Here is a 13,649-nt window from a genome sequence, read left to right as displayed (position 1 = left end):
CTATTAGAGCATCTTCAGATATCGAGCGCATCAGCATAGGTTCAGAAGAACATAAAATTGGCTTTTTTGCGGATGATGTTCTCATTTGCCTTAGCAAGAAGCTTTTAAGAAGCTTTTACTCCCTAAGATATTATAATTTTTTTTGTTGCTTTCCTATCTTGGTCCGCCAACAAGTCATTAAAAAAATCCAAAACATTTGACTTAATTTCATTTGGGTAAATGGTAGACCGAGAGTACCTGCCTCTACTCTTTTTCTCCCCGTATCCTGTGGAGGCCTGGGATGTCCTTCTATTTTGATGTATTATAGAGCAACTATCCTAGACCAACTCAAATATTTATGGAGAAATGATACTAGTAAACAATGGGTGAAAATGGAACAGTGCTTAGTGGAGCACTGTTCTTGTGGAGCTCTTCTTTGAGCAGAAAACCCCACCTATCAACTTCACTGTGTTTTTAAGCAGGAATTAATTTGTGGACTAGGTGTCCTTTTATTAGGGCATTGATTCCCCTAAGATGGCCTGCTACACCATTGCAGGTCTTACAAGTTCTAATTCCAGGCCTAGACCTATCAGGGTGGATAAATAAAGTAATTGACACCCTAGGGATGATTCTTAAGGATCAGATTCTTTTTCCTTTCTCGCAGATTATGGAAAACTTTGATATTGATAAAAGAGACTTCTATAAATATCTCCAGTTAATTTGTTAAACACACTACCACATTCCTCTGCTTCCCCCACTACCAGTTTTCAAAGTTTCTTCTCCAATATAGCTGAGAACTCTAGTTTTAGAGAATATTCCCATCTAAGACATCACCCTAGAATCTCATGTCCTTACAGTAACTAGGACATTAATTGCTCAGAGATGGAAATCCACAAACCTTCCTGCCTTAACAGAAATAATTAATAAAGTACAATATAACTACATATTGGAAGAATCCATTGCTAACCAAACTGGTAAAGCTATACAGAACGCACTTAGATGGGAAAAGTTGAGGGTATTTATGAGTACATACAAGACTCGATGTCATGCAATTTTTGTGTTTTCTCTTTTTAAGTAATTATATTGGCCTCTCGTTTTCTACATATGTTTTGTGTGGGCTTTATTAGGATTAACCGGGTTACTTCCAGCAAATATCAGACTCGAATGACAAGAGATTGCAAATTACATTATGACTATTACTGTTATTTAGCTAGGCAATATTTGTTTCTGTTGTATATTTCTTTTTCTAAAAAATATGATTTTATTTGTAATGTTTTATTTTGTAAAACATAAAAGCAATAAACATTATGATATAAAAAAAATACTAATTATCATTTCATAATTACAGTAGGGATTCAAACATATAACGCTATAGTACATATTCAATCACAGAATCATAACAGCATTATAGTATAAAGGTAGCAAAAATCTTTAATGCCCCACATCTATCTCATTAGAGTAAGGCTGAATGCACGTGGCTGTGTTCCGTGGCCGTGAACAGTCCGTGGTATGCTGGCCTGGATTCCTGCTGACAGCAGGAGCGCACGGCGTCATAGCGGAACACGGCCGTGTGTGTTCGGCCTAAGGTGTGGCCGGCTACCTCTTTTTAGTTAGTTACTGACAGCTATGATATATGGGGTTAGCGTGACATATGCTGGGCAGTTAAATACCGCCTCTAAACCAACCCCTAGAAAAGTACTCCATCATTTTGCTGGAATAGATTTTGGGAGGCAATGCTCCTCCTGAGGTACCAGTACAGTGAAAAATAACAGCAAATGACACTACATTGGAAACTACTCCCTGAAGAAATGAGATTTGGCAGTGTCACCCAATGGCCTCAGAAAACCTGAAATGGTGCCTAAAAAACATTCTAGTAAAATGAAGGGCTCCTTCATTTTTTATGCCGGTGCTTGGGTCAACTAGCATTGATTAAAGTTGAAAGTCTGCAAGAAAGAAATTCAATTTTTGCTGTAGATCCTTTGAAGCACTTAAAGAAACTAAACTAAACAAAATAACAGGGGCCTAAATTGGAGAAGGTGTAATGTTTTTATTTTGAATTTGCACCAAAATAATTGTGCCCATTCAACACGTGGTCTAATGTGTTTTTTGTTGAGGTTTTGCCTCTTTTCTGAAAATGGAGCATGCTCTATCTCTTGCATCTGCCTATGTGATACTGTTGCAGTTTTTGGAGTATTATATTGTGGTATATTTTTTAATGGGAATTAGTAGCCTATTATTTTGTTTCTGTCAGTTAGTTATCAGATCCTGACATATCATTTTTCTTCTAACCAGTTTTTTTTTCTGATTGTAGATTATATTTTTTTTTTCCTGAGCATGATTATGGGGACAGTCATCTTGCTTTAGCTGGTAACAAAATTTAGACATATGCTTTATAGCAGCCATCATGGGCCATAGATGCAATACATTGGAGGGGATTTTCTTCTATGGGAGAGTTTTCTAGGCATTCTGGCTGTAAGGCAGTTGACTGCAGAAGGACCCTCATATATAATCCCCTACCCCATCTGCAGTTAGACATAAAGATAATTAAGCCACATCCCTTAGATTAAACTCCATCCCTCGAATTGAATTCTGAAGGATTTCTGCAAGACTATTTCTGGAACATGCAAAAAAAAATCTTGCAGAATGACAGGGTTGGCATTTACCCATGGTGTTGGCAAATGAATGATAGAAATATATATAAAACCTTCTGACTGCTCTCCAATGAAAGCTTCTTAATTCTGCCATGATAGGACACAAATGCCAGAGGAAATATGTTGATGTCCTTTACCTTTATGCATATGACAGGTATACTAAAGTTGTTTCAGTCTACTCTTAAAGGGGTTCTCCAATATTATTGTATAATAAATATATTCACAAATACCTTTCATTACTTAGAATGGCTTGTGGGAGCAATCATTCAGAGAAATAAAATGGCCGCTGTCCTATCAGTACACCCAAAACCTGTCCTAATCCAACAGCAGTAGGGCTGGGCGATATAATTTGAGCTATGTGCAATAACTATATATATCGCAATATATTATTTTATTTTGTATGTACACAAATACATACCTTTCCTGCAGGGTGCACGGCTGGCTGATGGAGTCTGCAGGAGACGGACCACGTCTTCTTCCCAGCATGCACTGGGAGGGACCTGACATCACACACAGCGTCAGCCTGCGCGATGACTATGTGTGCATGCAAGGCCCTGGCAAGTGCAGCGTGGTGTCGAGTCGGGAGGCCACAGAGCGTTGAGTGAGAAGCTTCTTCAATTCACTACCGCTCCGTGGTCATCTATCGCAATAGGGCGATATAGACAAAATCTATTTTGTTGCCCAAATTTATATAGTTCATATCGTATATTATTTATATCGCCCACTCCTACACAGGAGGAAAAGTTACTTCACCACAATGAGCCATAGTGCTGCCTCATCCTCCTGTCTGCTCTGCTTATCAGGAATCATGATCCTGAATACATGTGAATCTCTTGGGAATGGAGAAGACGAGGAGACATGAGAGGGGGGTAAAGTGTGGCTAATGAGCAGCAGCACTTGTTTACAGTCTCCATTACCACAGCCTGTCCTGTCCATCCACTCTGTACTTCATGTATACTCATGAGCTAAAGTTTTTATCTTCTGTATTCAGGATCATAATCCCTGACAAGTAGGTGAGAGGATGAGGCGGCTCTTTACCTCAGTGTTGTAAAGTAAGGGTACTTTCACACTTGTGTTGTGAGGATCCGGCAGGCAGTTCCGTTGCCAGAACTGCCTGCCGGATCTGGAAATCCGTATGCAAACGGATAGCATTTGCATCCGGATGCGGATCCGGCTGACAAATGCATTTAAATACTGCATGTGTCTCACTGGTGTCATCCGGAAAAACGGATCCGGTATTAATTTATTTTCTGCATTTTTTAAAGGTCTGTGCATGCGCAGACTGGGAAACCGGATCTGTTTTTCCAGAACACTTGGTACCGGATCCGGGATTAATACATTTTAATGGCAAGTGTTCTGGAATTTTGGCCGGAGAAAATATTGCGGCATGCTGGAGTATTTTCTCCGCCCGAATACCGTAAGAGGGAGTGAACTGAAGACATCTTGATGCATACTGAACGGAATGCTTTCCATTCAGAATGCATTAGAATAAAATTGAAGCGTTTTTTTTCCGGTATTGAGCCCCTGTGACGGAACTCAATACCCAAAAAGAATATTGCTAGTGTGAAAGTACCCTAACTTGTCCTCATGTGTGATCAGGACAGGTTTTGTGTGAACTGATAGGACGGTGGCCATTTTGTTTCCTCTGATGACTGCTCCCCAGACAAAACGAGCCATTATAAATAATGAAAGGTATTTGAGAATATATTTATAAAAAAGTAACATTTAAGTATTTTCATTTTCTCTTCCCAGAGAACCCCTTTAAATAGGACCTTCTACCCCCTCTGATGTTTTAGTAACTACTTGCATCTCCCATGTAATAACAAGTCTGCAGTGACACTCTGCTGTGCCATTACTCCATTACTCCCACTTTATCTTTATGAACGATTTGCCATTACTCTGGGTGTTACCAGTTGGGGTTGTGTCCCTGCACAGTCTGGCACTGTCTAGTCAGTGCAGCCAGTGGCAGACTGTGCAGGAACACACCCGAACTGGTAACATCCAGTTGCATCTTTATTGCAGACGTTTGGCAATTCATTCATAAACTTCTAGGAGAGATAAAGGAGGAATGACATGACCTTGAGCTATATGAAAAAAGTGCTCTAGAATTATTACACTAGAAATGCAATTAGTTGCTAAAAACGACCTGCCAGGAAAGGTGTCAGGTCCTCTTTAGGTTTGGAGGGAGAGATGCTGCTCGTGTGTTCACAGATGTTATCCCTGAGTTGACGCACACCAAAAAGCCAAAAGTGCACAAATTTTTCCAACATTCAAAGGGTTAAAAGTTCAGGTATGCCTTGGTCTTGACAGGGTTATAAATCCTGAACAACAACTGGGGCCAACAGTACGGGAACTATATTAAAAAAAATATGCACAAAATGAATTCTAATCAGGGGTAGGCAACCTCCGGCACTCTAGCTGTTGTGAAACTATAACTCCCAGCATGCATTCTTGCTCTGCTCCCCTCAGAACTCTCATAGAATTGAATGGAGCATGCGTGGAATTGTAGTGTCGGGACAGCTGGAGTACAAAGGTTTCTAATGCCTTTTCTAGATGAAGAGATGTATACACAGTCTAAAGCTGACATTACATTGCTTTATATTACAGGCCTACAGAGAAATCTTACTAGCAATGGACTTAGGACAACGGATCAAGCTGTGTAATGAACATGGAGGTAAATCTTACACATGCCCTATTATTATACATTCTGATGGGTTCTATGCTATTTCATGCTTGTGGTCAGGTGCCTGCAGTGTGTAAACTATAGTTTAACTGTAGATTTAACCTAATAGGGGTTAGGTTTCATGGGTAACTCCATTATATGAATATAAATGGTAAAATGTTATACTAACTATAAAAAGACAAACATTTGCCAGCTGCAAACTTTTGGTTCATTCTGAGATCCTACTCTAAAATATGGCACAAAGTAAGGAAGTGAAAGCACAGAGTACGGACTGGTGCAGTGTGGGCACTCTGCCACATTACTGCAGTCTCATCTCGCCTGCCCTGCCTGCCCTTTCACTTGTTCATACCTACACATACAGAGCTATAGGTGGTATCAGCTGTTTGTAGGATCATAGTTCATGACAGGTAGAGTTGTTATTAGAGCTGAGACAGCTCTTTAGCTCCTGCTGTAAAGGAACTAGCCCGTCCAGCTGTGAAATAGGACGGGTTTTGTGTGTGCTAATTTTATTTCCCCTGATGATTACCCCTAAAAAAAAAAAAAAAAAGCCATTATAAAGAATAAATGCTATTTGGGGACTTTTTTTTATATCAAAGTAATATTTAGGTGTTTTCAATAATTGTATTCATTCCTGGTGAACTCCTCAGGATAGGTCAATATCAAATTGGTGGCAGTCCTATTCAATTGATCAACTGTTTGAAAGTGCCATGCCACTCGTGCAAGAGCTGCACTCGCTTCAGTGTTTACCTACACACCATCTACATTGTAGCAGTGGTGGAGTTTAATTACAATTCACATGAATGGGGGAGGAAGCTGTAATTGCACCCCCACTACAATGTAGACAGTGTGCTGGTAAACACTGAAGAGATGAAGAGAACCCAGCTCTTGCACCAGCGCTGCAGCCCCTTAAACAGCTGATCTGTGGGGGTGCCAACAGTTGAGCTCCCATTGATCTCATATTGATCACCGATACCCTTTTAACATCTTTTATACGTGATGTAAAAAGTTTGTGTGTGAATGGTGATGTACAGCAGCAATGTTTTAACGCTTGAGAAAGACCTAAGATTGTTTCGAAACGTTGCTGCTGCACCTGTTCATTATCTGGAGTGCCATGATCCTTTTCTTCAGTTCTATGTTGGGAATTGGTAAACCACTTTCACTTGTATTGTACTGCACTCCACCACAGTTGAAGACGACATTATTTTTTTGTGCTTTGTAATTTTCTTCTTGTTAATAACACATGAGAATTGAATGTGTCTTGCAGGTGATTTTAATAGCATAGCTCTTGGAGATCATACAAAGAAGACAGCAGGATGTCTAAAAGTGTATGTGGTTTATGGGGACATTGGTGAAGAAACTACAAGTGCCATAGTCAACTCCACCAACTTTACAACCTGGGGGGAACATTGTGAGTATCTGTCATACAGGATTATACCATGAATCTCACTCTTAAAAACCTTATTGTCACGGATGAGGTGTGGGTGGGAAACTCCACACCAAGCACAGAAGGAAAGGGACAGGAACTAGGCTTGGAAACTAGGGTAAAGGAGAAGGTCACCTCCTAGAATAACCCTAATTCAAGTCCTGACTACCTATCAGTATGAACTGACCTCGATGGTAGGAAAGTTCATACACAGGAACCTAGAGCCCTAATGCACCCTGTAGGGCCCTTGTATAGTGACAGGAATTGATACAATCTGTTCCTCCACCAGAAGGACGAACAGGAGTCTCCCTCAGGCCTAGATACAAAAGACAGGGAAATACAACAAACAAAAGTCGAAGACGACACGTAACTTCATGTGGAGCAAAGGCAGCGCCAAGGAGCTCAATCAAGAGCCAACAACCAGCTAGGCCAGAGTCCAGAAACTGAAGCTATAAACTGCACCCCCAGAAGGGAGTAAGCAGTAATAAATAGGGGAAGTTAAATGACCAAACCAACAACACCTGCAAGAGATGTGGTTATTGCCAAAACAACACAGACACAAATGATCCACAAGGAACAAGTCAGATTAACCCAGGTGTTGCCAATCTCTCTGATCTCCTGGCACCTGTCCTGTCACGGGAGTGTCCGTGACACTTATATCATGTTTGCTGTATTAGGAAGATTTTGAAAAGTGGAATATAAAGTGGCGCAATATGTGCAGTATACAAAATTTTTGGTCGAATGTTTGTCAATTTCTAAAGCACGTACCCCAGCTTACAGCATTTGAATCACAAATGGTGTATATGACCCCCTTCATCATACCCCAACATAAAAGATTATCCCCAAACTAATACAGACCATGGACTACAGGTGACCTAAATACATAGCCTCTATATTAAAAAAAATACATATTTTACAGACAACCTAAATGCATACCCCCCTACAAATCCCAGGTGCCCTACATACAGTACAGACCAAAAGTTGGACACACCTTTTCTTTATTTTCATGACTATAAAAATTGTAGATTCACACTGAAGGCATCAAAACTATGAATTAACACATGTGGAATTATATACATAACAAAAAAGTGTGAAACAACTGGAAATATGTCATATTCTAGGTTCTTCAAAGTATCCACCTTTTGCTTTGATTACTGCTTTGCACACTCTTGGCATTCTCTTGATGAGCTTCAAGAGGTAGTCACCTGAAATGGTTTTCACTTCACAGGTGTGCCCTGTCAGGTTTAATAAGTGGGATGTCTTGCCTTATAAATGGGGTTGGGACCATCAGTTGCGTTGTGGAGAAGTCAGGTGGATACACAGCTGATAGTCCTACTGAATAGACTGTAAGAATTTGTATTATGGCAAGAAAAAGCAGCTAAGTAAAGAAAAACGAGTGGCCATCATTACTTTAAGAAATGAAGGTCAGTCAGTCCGAAAAATTGGGAAAACTTTGAAAGTGTCCCCAAGTGCAGTCAAAAAACCATCAAGCGCTACAAAGAAACTGGCTCATATGCGGACCGCCCCAGGAAAGGAAGACCAAGAGTCACCTCTGCTGCGGAGGATAAGTTCATCCGAGTCACCAGCCTCAGAAATCGCAGGTTAAACAGCAGCTCAGATTAGAGACCAGGTCAATGCAACACAGAGTTCTAGCAGCAGACACATCTCTAGAACAACTGTTAAGAGGAGACTGTGTGAATCAGGACTTCATGGTAGAATATCTGCTAGGAAACCACTGCTAAGGACAGGCAACAAGCAGAAGAGAATTGTTTGGGCTAAATAACACAAGGAATGGACATTAGACCAGTGGAAATCTGTGCTTTGGTCTGATGAGTCCAAATTTGGGATCTTTGTTTCTAACCACCGTGTCTTTGTGCAACGCAGAAAAGGTGAACGGATGGACTCTACATGCCTGGTTCCCACCGTGAAGCATGAAGGAGGAGGTGTGATGGTGTGGGGGTGCTTTGCTGCTGACACTGTTGGGGATTTATTCAAAATTGAAGGCATACTGAACCAGCATGGCTACCACAGCACCTTGCAGCGGCATGCTATTTCATCCGGTTTGCGTTTAGTTGGACCATCATTTATTTTTCAACAGGACAATGACCCCAAACACACCTCCAGGCTGTGTAAGGGCTATTTGACCATGAAGGAGAGTGATTGGGTGCTGCGCCAGATGACCTGGCCTCCACAGTCACCGGACCTGAACCCAATCGAGATGGTTTGGGGTGAGCTGGAACGCAGAGTGAAGGCAAAAGGGCCAACAAGTGCTAAGCAACTCTGGGAACTCCGTCAAGACTGTTGGAAGACCATTTCAGGTGACTACCTCTTGAAGCTCATCAAGAGAATGCCAAGAGTGTGCAAAGTAGTAATCAAAGCAAAAGGTGGCTACTTTGAAGAACCTAGAATATGACATATTTTCAGTTGTTTCACACTTTTTTGTTATGTATATAATTCCACATGTGTTAATTCATAGTTTTGATGCCTTCAGTGTAAATCTACAATTTTCATAGTCATGAAAATAAAGAAAACTCTTTGAATGAGAAGGTGTGTCCAAACTTTTGGTCTGTACTGTAAATCAGATCCCAGAGATGACTGTGCTGCTGTTCAGTTTTCCCTTATACAGTACTTTCTATCCCTTGGCAGCGCAGGAGATATCATAGACCATCGTAAAGCTGTGGTGTATGATAAATTTCCCCCCATGATGTTTGGGAGATCTCTCCTATATTACTCTTTTCTGCGAGGTTTCACGATTATAAAGTTATATTAATGTAAGCAGAAATTATCAGTTTGATTAATTGTAATGATAATATGTACCTTTACTGTCTTCCACAGCTGTGGCTAATAGGATTTTTACAGCAGCCGGAAATGATATTCTTAAGAAAGCTCAGAAAGGTAGGTACAGAGTAAAACTGCTCTAACTTCTATCTGCAGTATACTTATAGCAAAAATATTTGTTCCATCATTTAGATAATTGCTATACAAAAATATATAGAGCTAGGGAGGGACAAGTTCTCATGGTGCAAGGGAGGGTTTTCAGACCATTAAAGTTCAGCATGATCTTGAGCAGTATCTTGGGTAAGGTTCATCCCTCACCTATCTACTAAATCTGTAAACTGTGCTCCCCTCCTCAATGGCACGATAGGCTGCCAACTACTCTGCCTACGCTCTTCCCTCCCTGTTGGAGCTGACAAACACATCTCTTCAAGACAATTAATTGTACTACATTGTACTGGAGTGATGATTATTCTTTTATGGCAAGAGCCAAATATAAGGCCAGGTTTACACAGCATTTGTGTTTTTAGAGCCATTTTTATTTTATTTTATGTACTTTGTAATTTTTTGCATTGTTGGCAGTTGGCAAGCTTGGTGCTGTAGACAATGTCTGGATGACCCTTGGACCTCCTCAGACAATAAGACCAAGGTTCGACTACTACATCTGCTATGCCCTGGATACCATTGTATTCAGAAGCTAAATAAAGCACAAAAAAAAATACTAAAGCTACCGATACACAATAGCCCCATGCAGATGGCACATGGATCACCACTTGCACATCAGAACATTTTATGTTTGTTCTAATGTTTTAAAATTTTTCCATAATACTTTCAGATAATGGCCTCATAAATATTAGATACTGCACTGTATTTACATTTTTGTAAATGCAAGAGAGGGATTCAGGAAAATTAACATTAATTTCTTCAATTAAACAGTTTAAAAAAAAGATGTTTGACTGTCAAACACACATTGAGATAGAATGAGGTACAATTACTATTGCAAATGCACCAGAGCCCTAGCCATGTGCTATATACACTGAACAAAAATGTAAACTCAACACTTTTGGTTTTGCTCCGATTTTGCATGAGCTGAATTCAAAGATCTGAAGCATTTTCTATATGCACAAAAGACCCTTTACTCTCAAATATTGTTCACAAATCTGTCTAAATCTTTGTTAGTGAGCACTTCTCCTTTTCCGAGATAACTATCCCACCTCAAAGGTGTGGCATATCAAGTTGCTGATTAGACAGCATGAATATTGCACAGGTGTGCCTTAGACTGCCCACAATAAAAGGCAACTCTGAAATGTGCAGTTTGAACACACAGCACAATGCCACAGATGTCGCAACATTTGAGGGAGCGTGCAATTGGCATGCTGACTGCAGGAATGTCTACTAGATCTGTTGCCGTGCAATGAATGTTCATTTCTCTACCATAAGCCGCCTCCAAAGGCGTTTCGGAGAATTTGGCAGTAGATCTGACCGGCCCCACGTGTAACCACACCAGCCCAGGTCCTCCACATCCAGCATGTTCACCTCCATGATCATCTGATACCAGCCACCCAGACAGCTGCAGCAACAATCGGTTTGCATAACCAAATAATTTCTGCACAAACTGTCAGAAACCGTCTCCGGCTCATCTGCATGCTCGTCGTCCTCATCGGGGTCTGGACCTGACTGCCGTTCATCGTTGTAACTGACTTGAGTGGGCAAATGCTCACATTTTATGGTGTCTGGCACGTTGGAGAGGCATTCTGTTCACAGATGAGTCCTGATTTTTACTGTTCAGGGCAGATAGCAGGCAGCGTGTGTGGCGTTGTGTGGGTGAGCGATTTGCTAACGTCAATGTTGTGGACCATGGTGGTCGTGGGGTGGTGGTATGGGCAGGCGTATGTTATGGACAACAAACACAGATGCATTTTATTGATGGCATTTTGAATGCACAGAGATACCGTGACGAGATCCTGAGGCCTATTGTTGTCCCATTCATCCACGACCATCACCTCATGTTGCAGCATGATAATGTATGGCCCCATATTGCAAGGCTCTGTACACAATTCCTGAAAGCTGAAAACATCCTAGTTCTTGCATGGCCAGCATACTCACCGGACATGTTACCAATTGAGCATGTTTGGGATGTTCTGGATCGGCGTATTGTCGTGGGAATTTTTATTAGCATAGGATGACTATAGTGGACTTTCTCTTTAGCTTAGGAATGTTATGTAGGTTTATTTTGTATATGCCTCGCTGTGTAAAGTCTGACCAGATTAGGGTTATAAGAGAGCGTGATCGGGGCAGGACGTTTTGTTCAGTATATATTGTCACAGACACTTATTTTGCCTTAGCCAACAAGTCGAAAGGAATAAGGGCATGTCTCTGAGGCAAATGGGGTTTGGGCTTAGACTTGCCGAGAAACCAGGCACACAATTCTGGTTCAAATTAAGCCAACCAATAGGTGAGTAAAACATAAAGGGATTTCGGGTTTACATCAACATCCTATAAAATAATCATTGATGAATCTAGCTGTAAGTTTGTAATGTATTTCTTTTACCTTTATTGCTCCTATTATGTGCTGTCATCATATGACCAGGTCTATGCAGCATATTTCCTGCGATGTTATGTCCATCGACACGTCAAAGTAGAGACAGGGGCAGTGATAGGGGAGTGTCTATGTAACCAGCATTGTTAGGGCTGGTGCTGGAGCTGTGGCAGGGTAAAGTGCAACATGGGGTTGGTTGGATACAGCAACAGGAAGTGTAACATACAGGATGGAAAAAAACTGAGTGATTTATTTACATGGTAAAAACTGGTGAGGAGAGTCCAAATTGAAAATATAATGTGGAAGATGTACAAGAGGTAAGCAACTACATGAGCAGATCTGACCATAGTAATCTCAGAAAATCCCTTTAACCAGTTTAAGACGGGGCCATTTGGCCCTTTTCTGATTAGGCGCATTGTATTTTAGTATTTTGAAAGCCATAAAAAAAATTCTGTTCAGTTTTGTAAATATTTTTTAGACCTTTTTTGGTGATATCTAGAGATGAGCGAATTGAAGCTGACAAAGTAGAATTTGAATCGAAATTCAATTTGAAAAACAAATCTTATTCAGCGTTCAGCGCTGCGGTTATTTGCGGTAAAATCCTTATTGACGTATTTTGGTCGAAAAACTAAATTTGTTCAGCGCTGTAGTTATATGTGGTAAAACCTTTTGTGATGTATTTCGGGCAAAAAACAAATTTTGTTCAGCGCTGCAGTTATATGTGGTAAAGTCTTTATTGACGTATTTCTGTCTGAAATATACGACTCACTGGATCCAAAACTAAGGAACAAAAAGGGAGACCCCTGCATAAGACCTGGCTCTCTCCCTTACTGCTCAGCCTATGCGAAAATCCCAACGGTAGATGATCGCATATCCCCGTACCTCGACTGTATAACACCTGAACACCCTACAATAGTGAGGGGACACGACCACCGGCCCCCTACACTAGATACGGAGGGAGTCAGGGTCACCTGGGATCCAGCAAACATAAAAACACAAATGAATGCACAACACTTATCTTGTAGAAGACTGAGAAGTAGGATCAGCATGCACACACACTCCAGGAAGAAATATAAACCGCACCCTGATGCCCTATGGGGAGGAATTTAAAGGGATGCAATCAGTACAACTACATGACAGCTGAGAGAGGGTAACGAGATGAGGAACTGAAAACAAAACAAAGGAAGCTCAAGGAGGAGGTTCTGAAAGGCATCTGTCAGAGCTTCTCAGATGTCTGGTGGTGACAGTACCCCTCCTTCTACGAGTGGACTCCGGACACTCAGAGCCCACCTTCTCAGGATGGGACCTATGGAAAGCCCTGATGAGACCAGTGGCCTTAATGTCCGTCACTGGGACCCACATCCTCTCCTCAGGACCATAACCCTCCCAATGAACGAGGTACTGGAGAGAACCGCGGACAACACGAGAATCCACAATCCTAGAGACCTGAAATTCAAGATTACCATCAACCATAATCGGAGGAGGAGGCAAAGACGAGGGTACAATGGGTTGGACATAAGGTTTTAATAAGGACTTATGAAAAACATTATGGATCTTCCAAGTCTGAGGAAGATCAAGACTGTAGGCAACAGGATTGAT

General features: G+C 41.1%; 1 protein-coding gene across 3 annotated transcripts in view; it reads left to right on the top strand.

Moving 5' to 3' along the window:
- The window catches only part of LOC122919628 (protein mono-ADP-ribosyltransferase PARP14-like), a 185,419-nt gene that overhangs the window by 135,351 nt on the left and 36,419 nt on the right, over window positions 1–13,649 (top strand). For all 3 annotated transcript variants that reach the window (XM_044268765.1, XM_044268781.1, XM_044268773.1), the window contains 3 exons: window positions 5,238–5,304; window positions 6,578–6,721; window positions 9,572–9,631. In XM_044268765.1, the coding sequence (XP_044124700.1) occupies window positions 5,238–5,304; window positions 6,578–6,721; window positions 9,572–9,631 (271 nt within the window). The remainder of the gene's footprint in view (window positions 1–5,237; window positions 5,305–6,577; window positions 6,722–9,571; window positions 9,632–13,649) is intronic.

The sequence above is a fragment of the Bufo gargarizans genome, chromosome 1, assembly GCF_014858855.1.
Source record: "Bufo gargarizans isolate SCDJY-AF-19 chromosome 1, ASM1485885v1, whole genome shotgun sequence".
In the NCBI taxonomy this organism is placed as follows: domain Eukaryota; kingdom Metazoa; phylum Chordata; class Amphibia; order Anura; family Bufonidae; genus Bufo; species Bufo gargarizans.
This window is presented reverse-complemented; position numbering and strand designations above follow the sequence as displayed.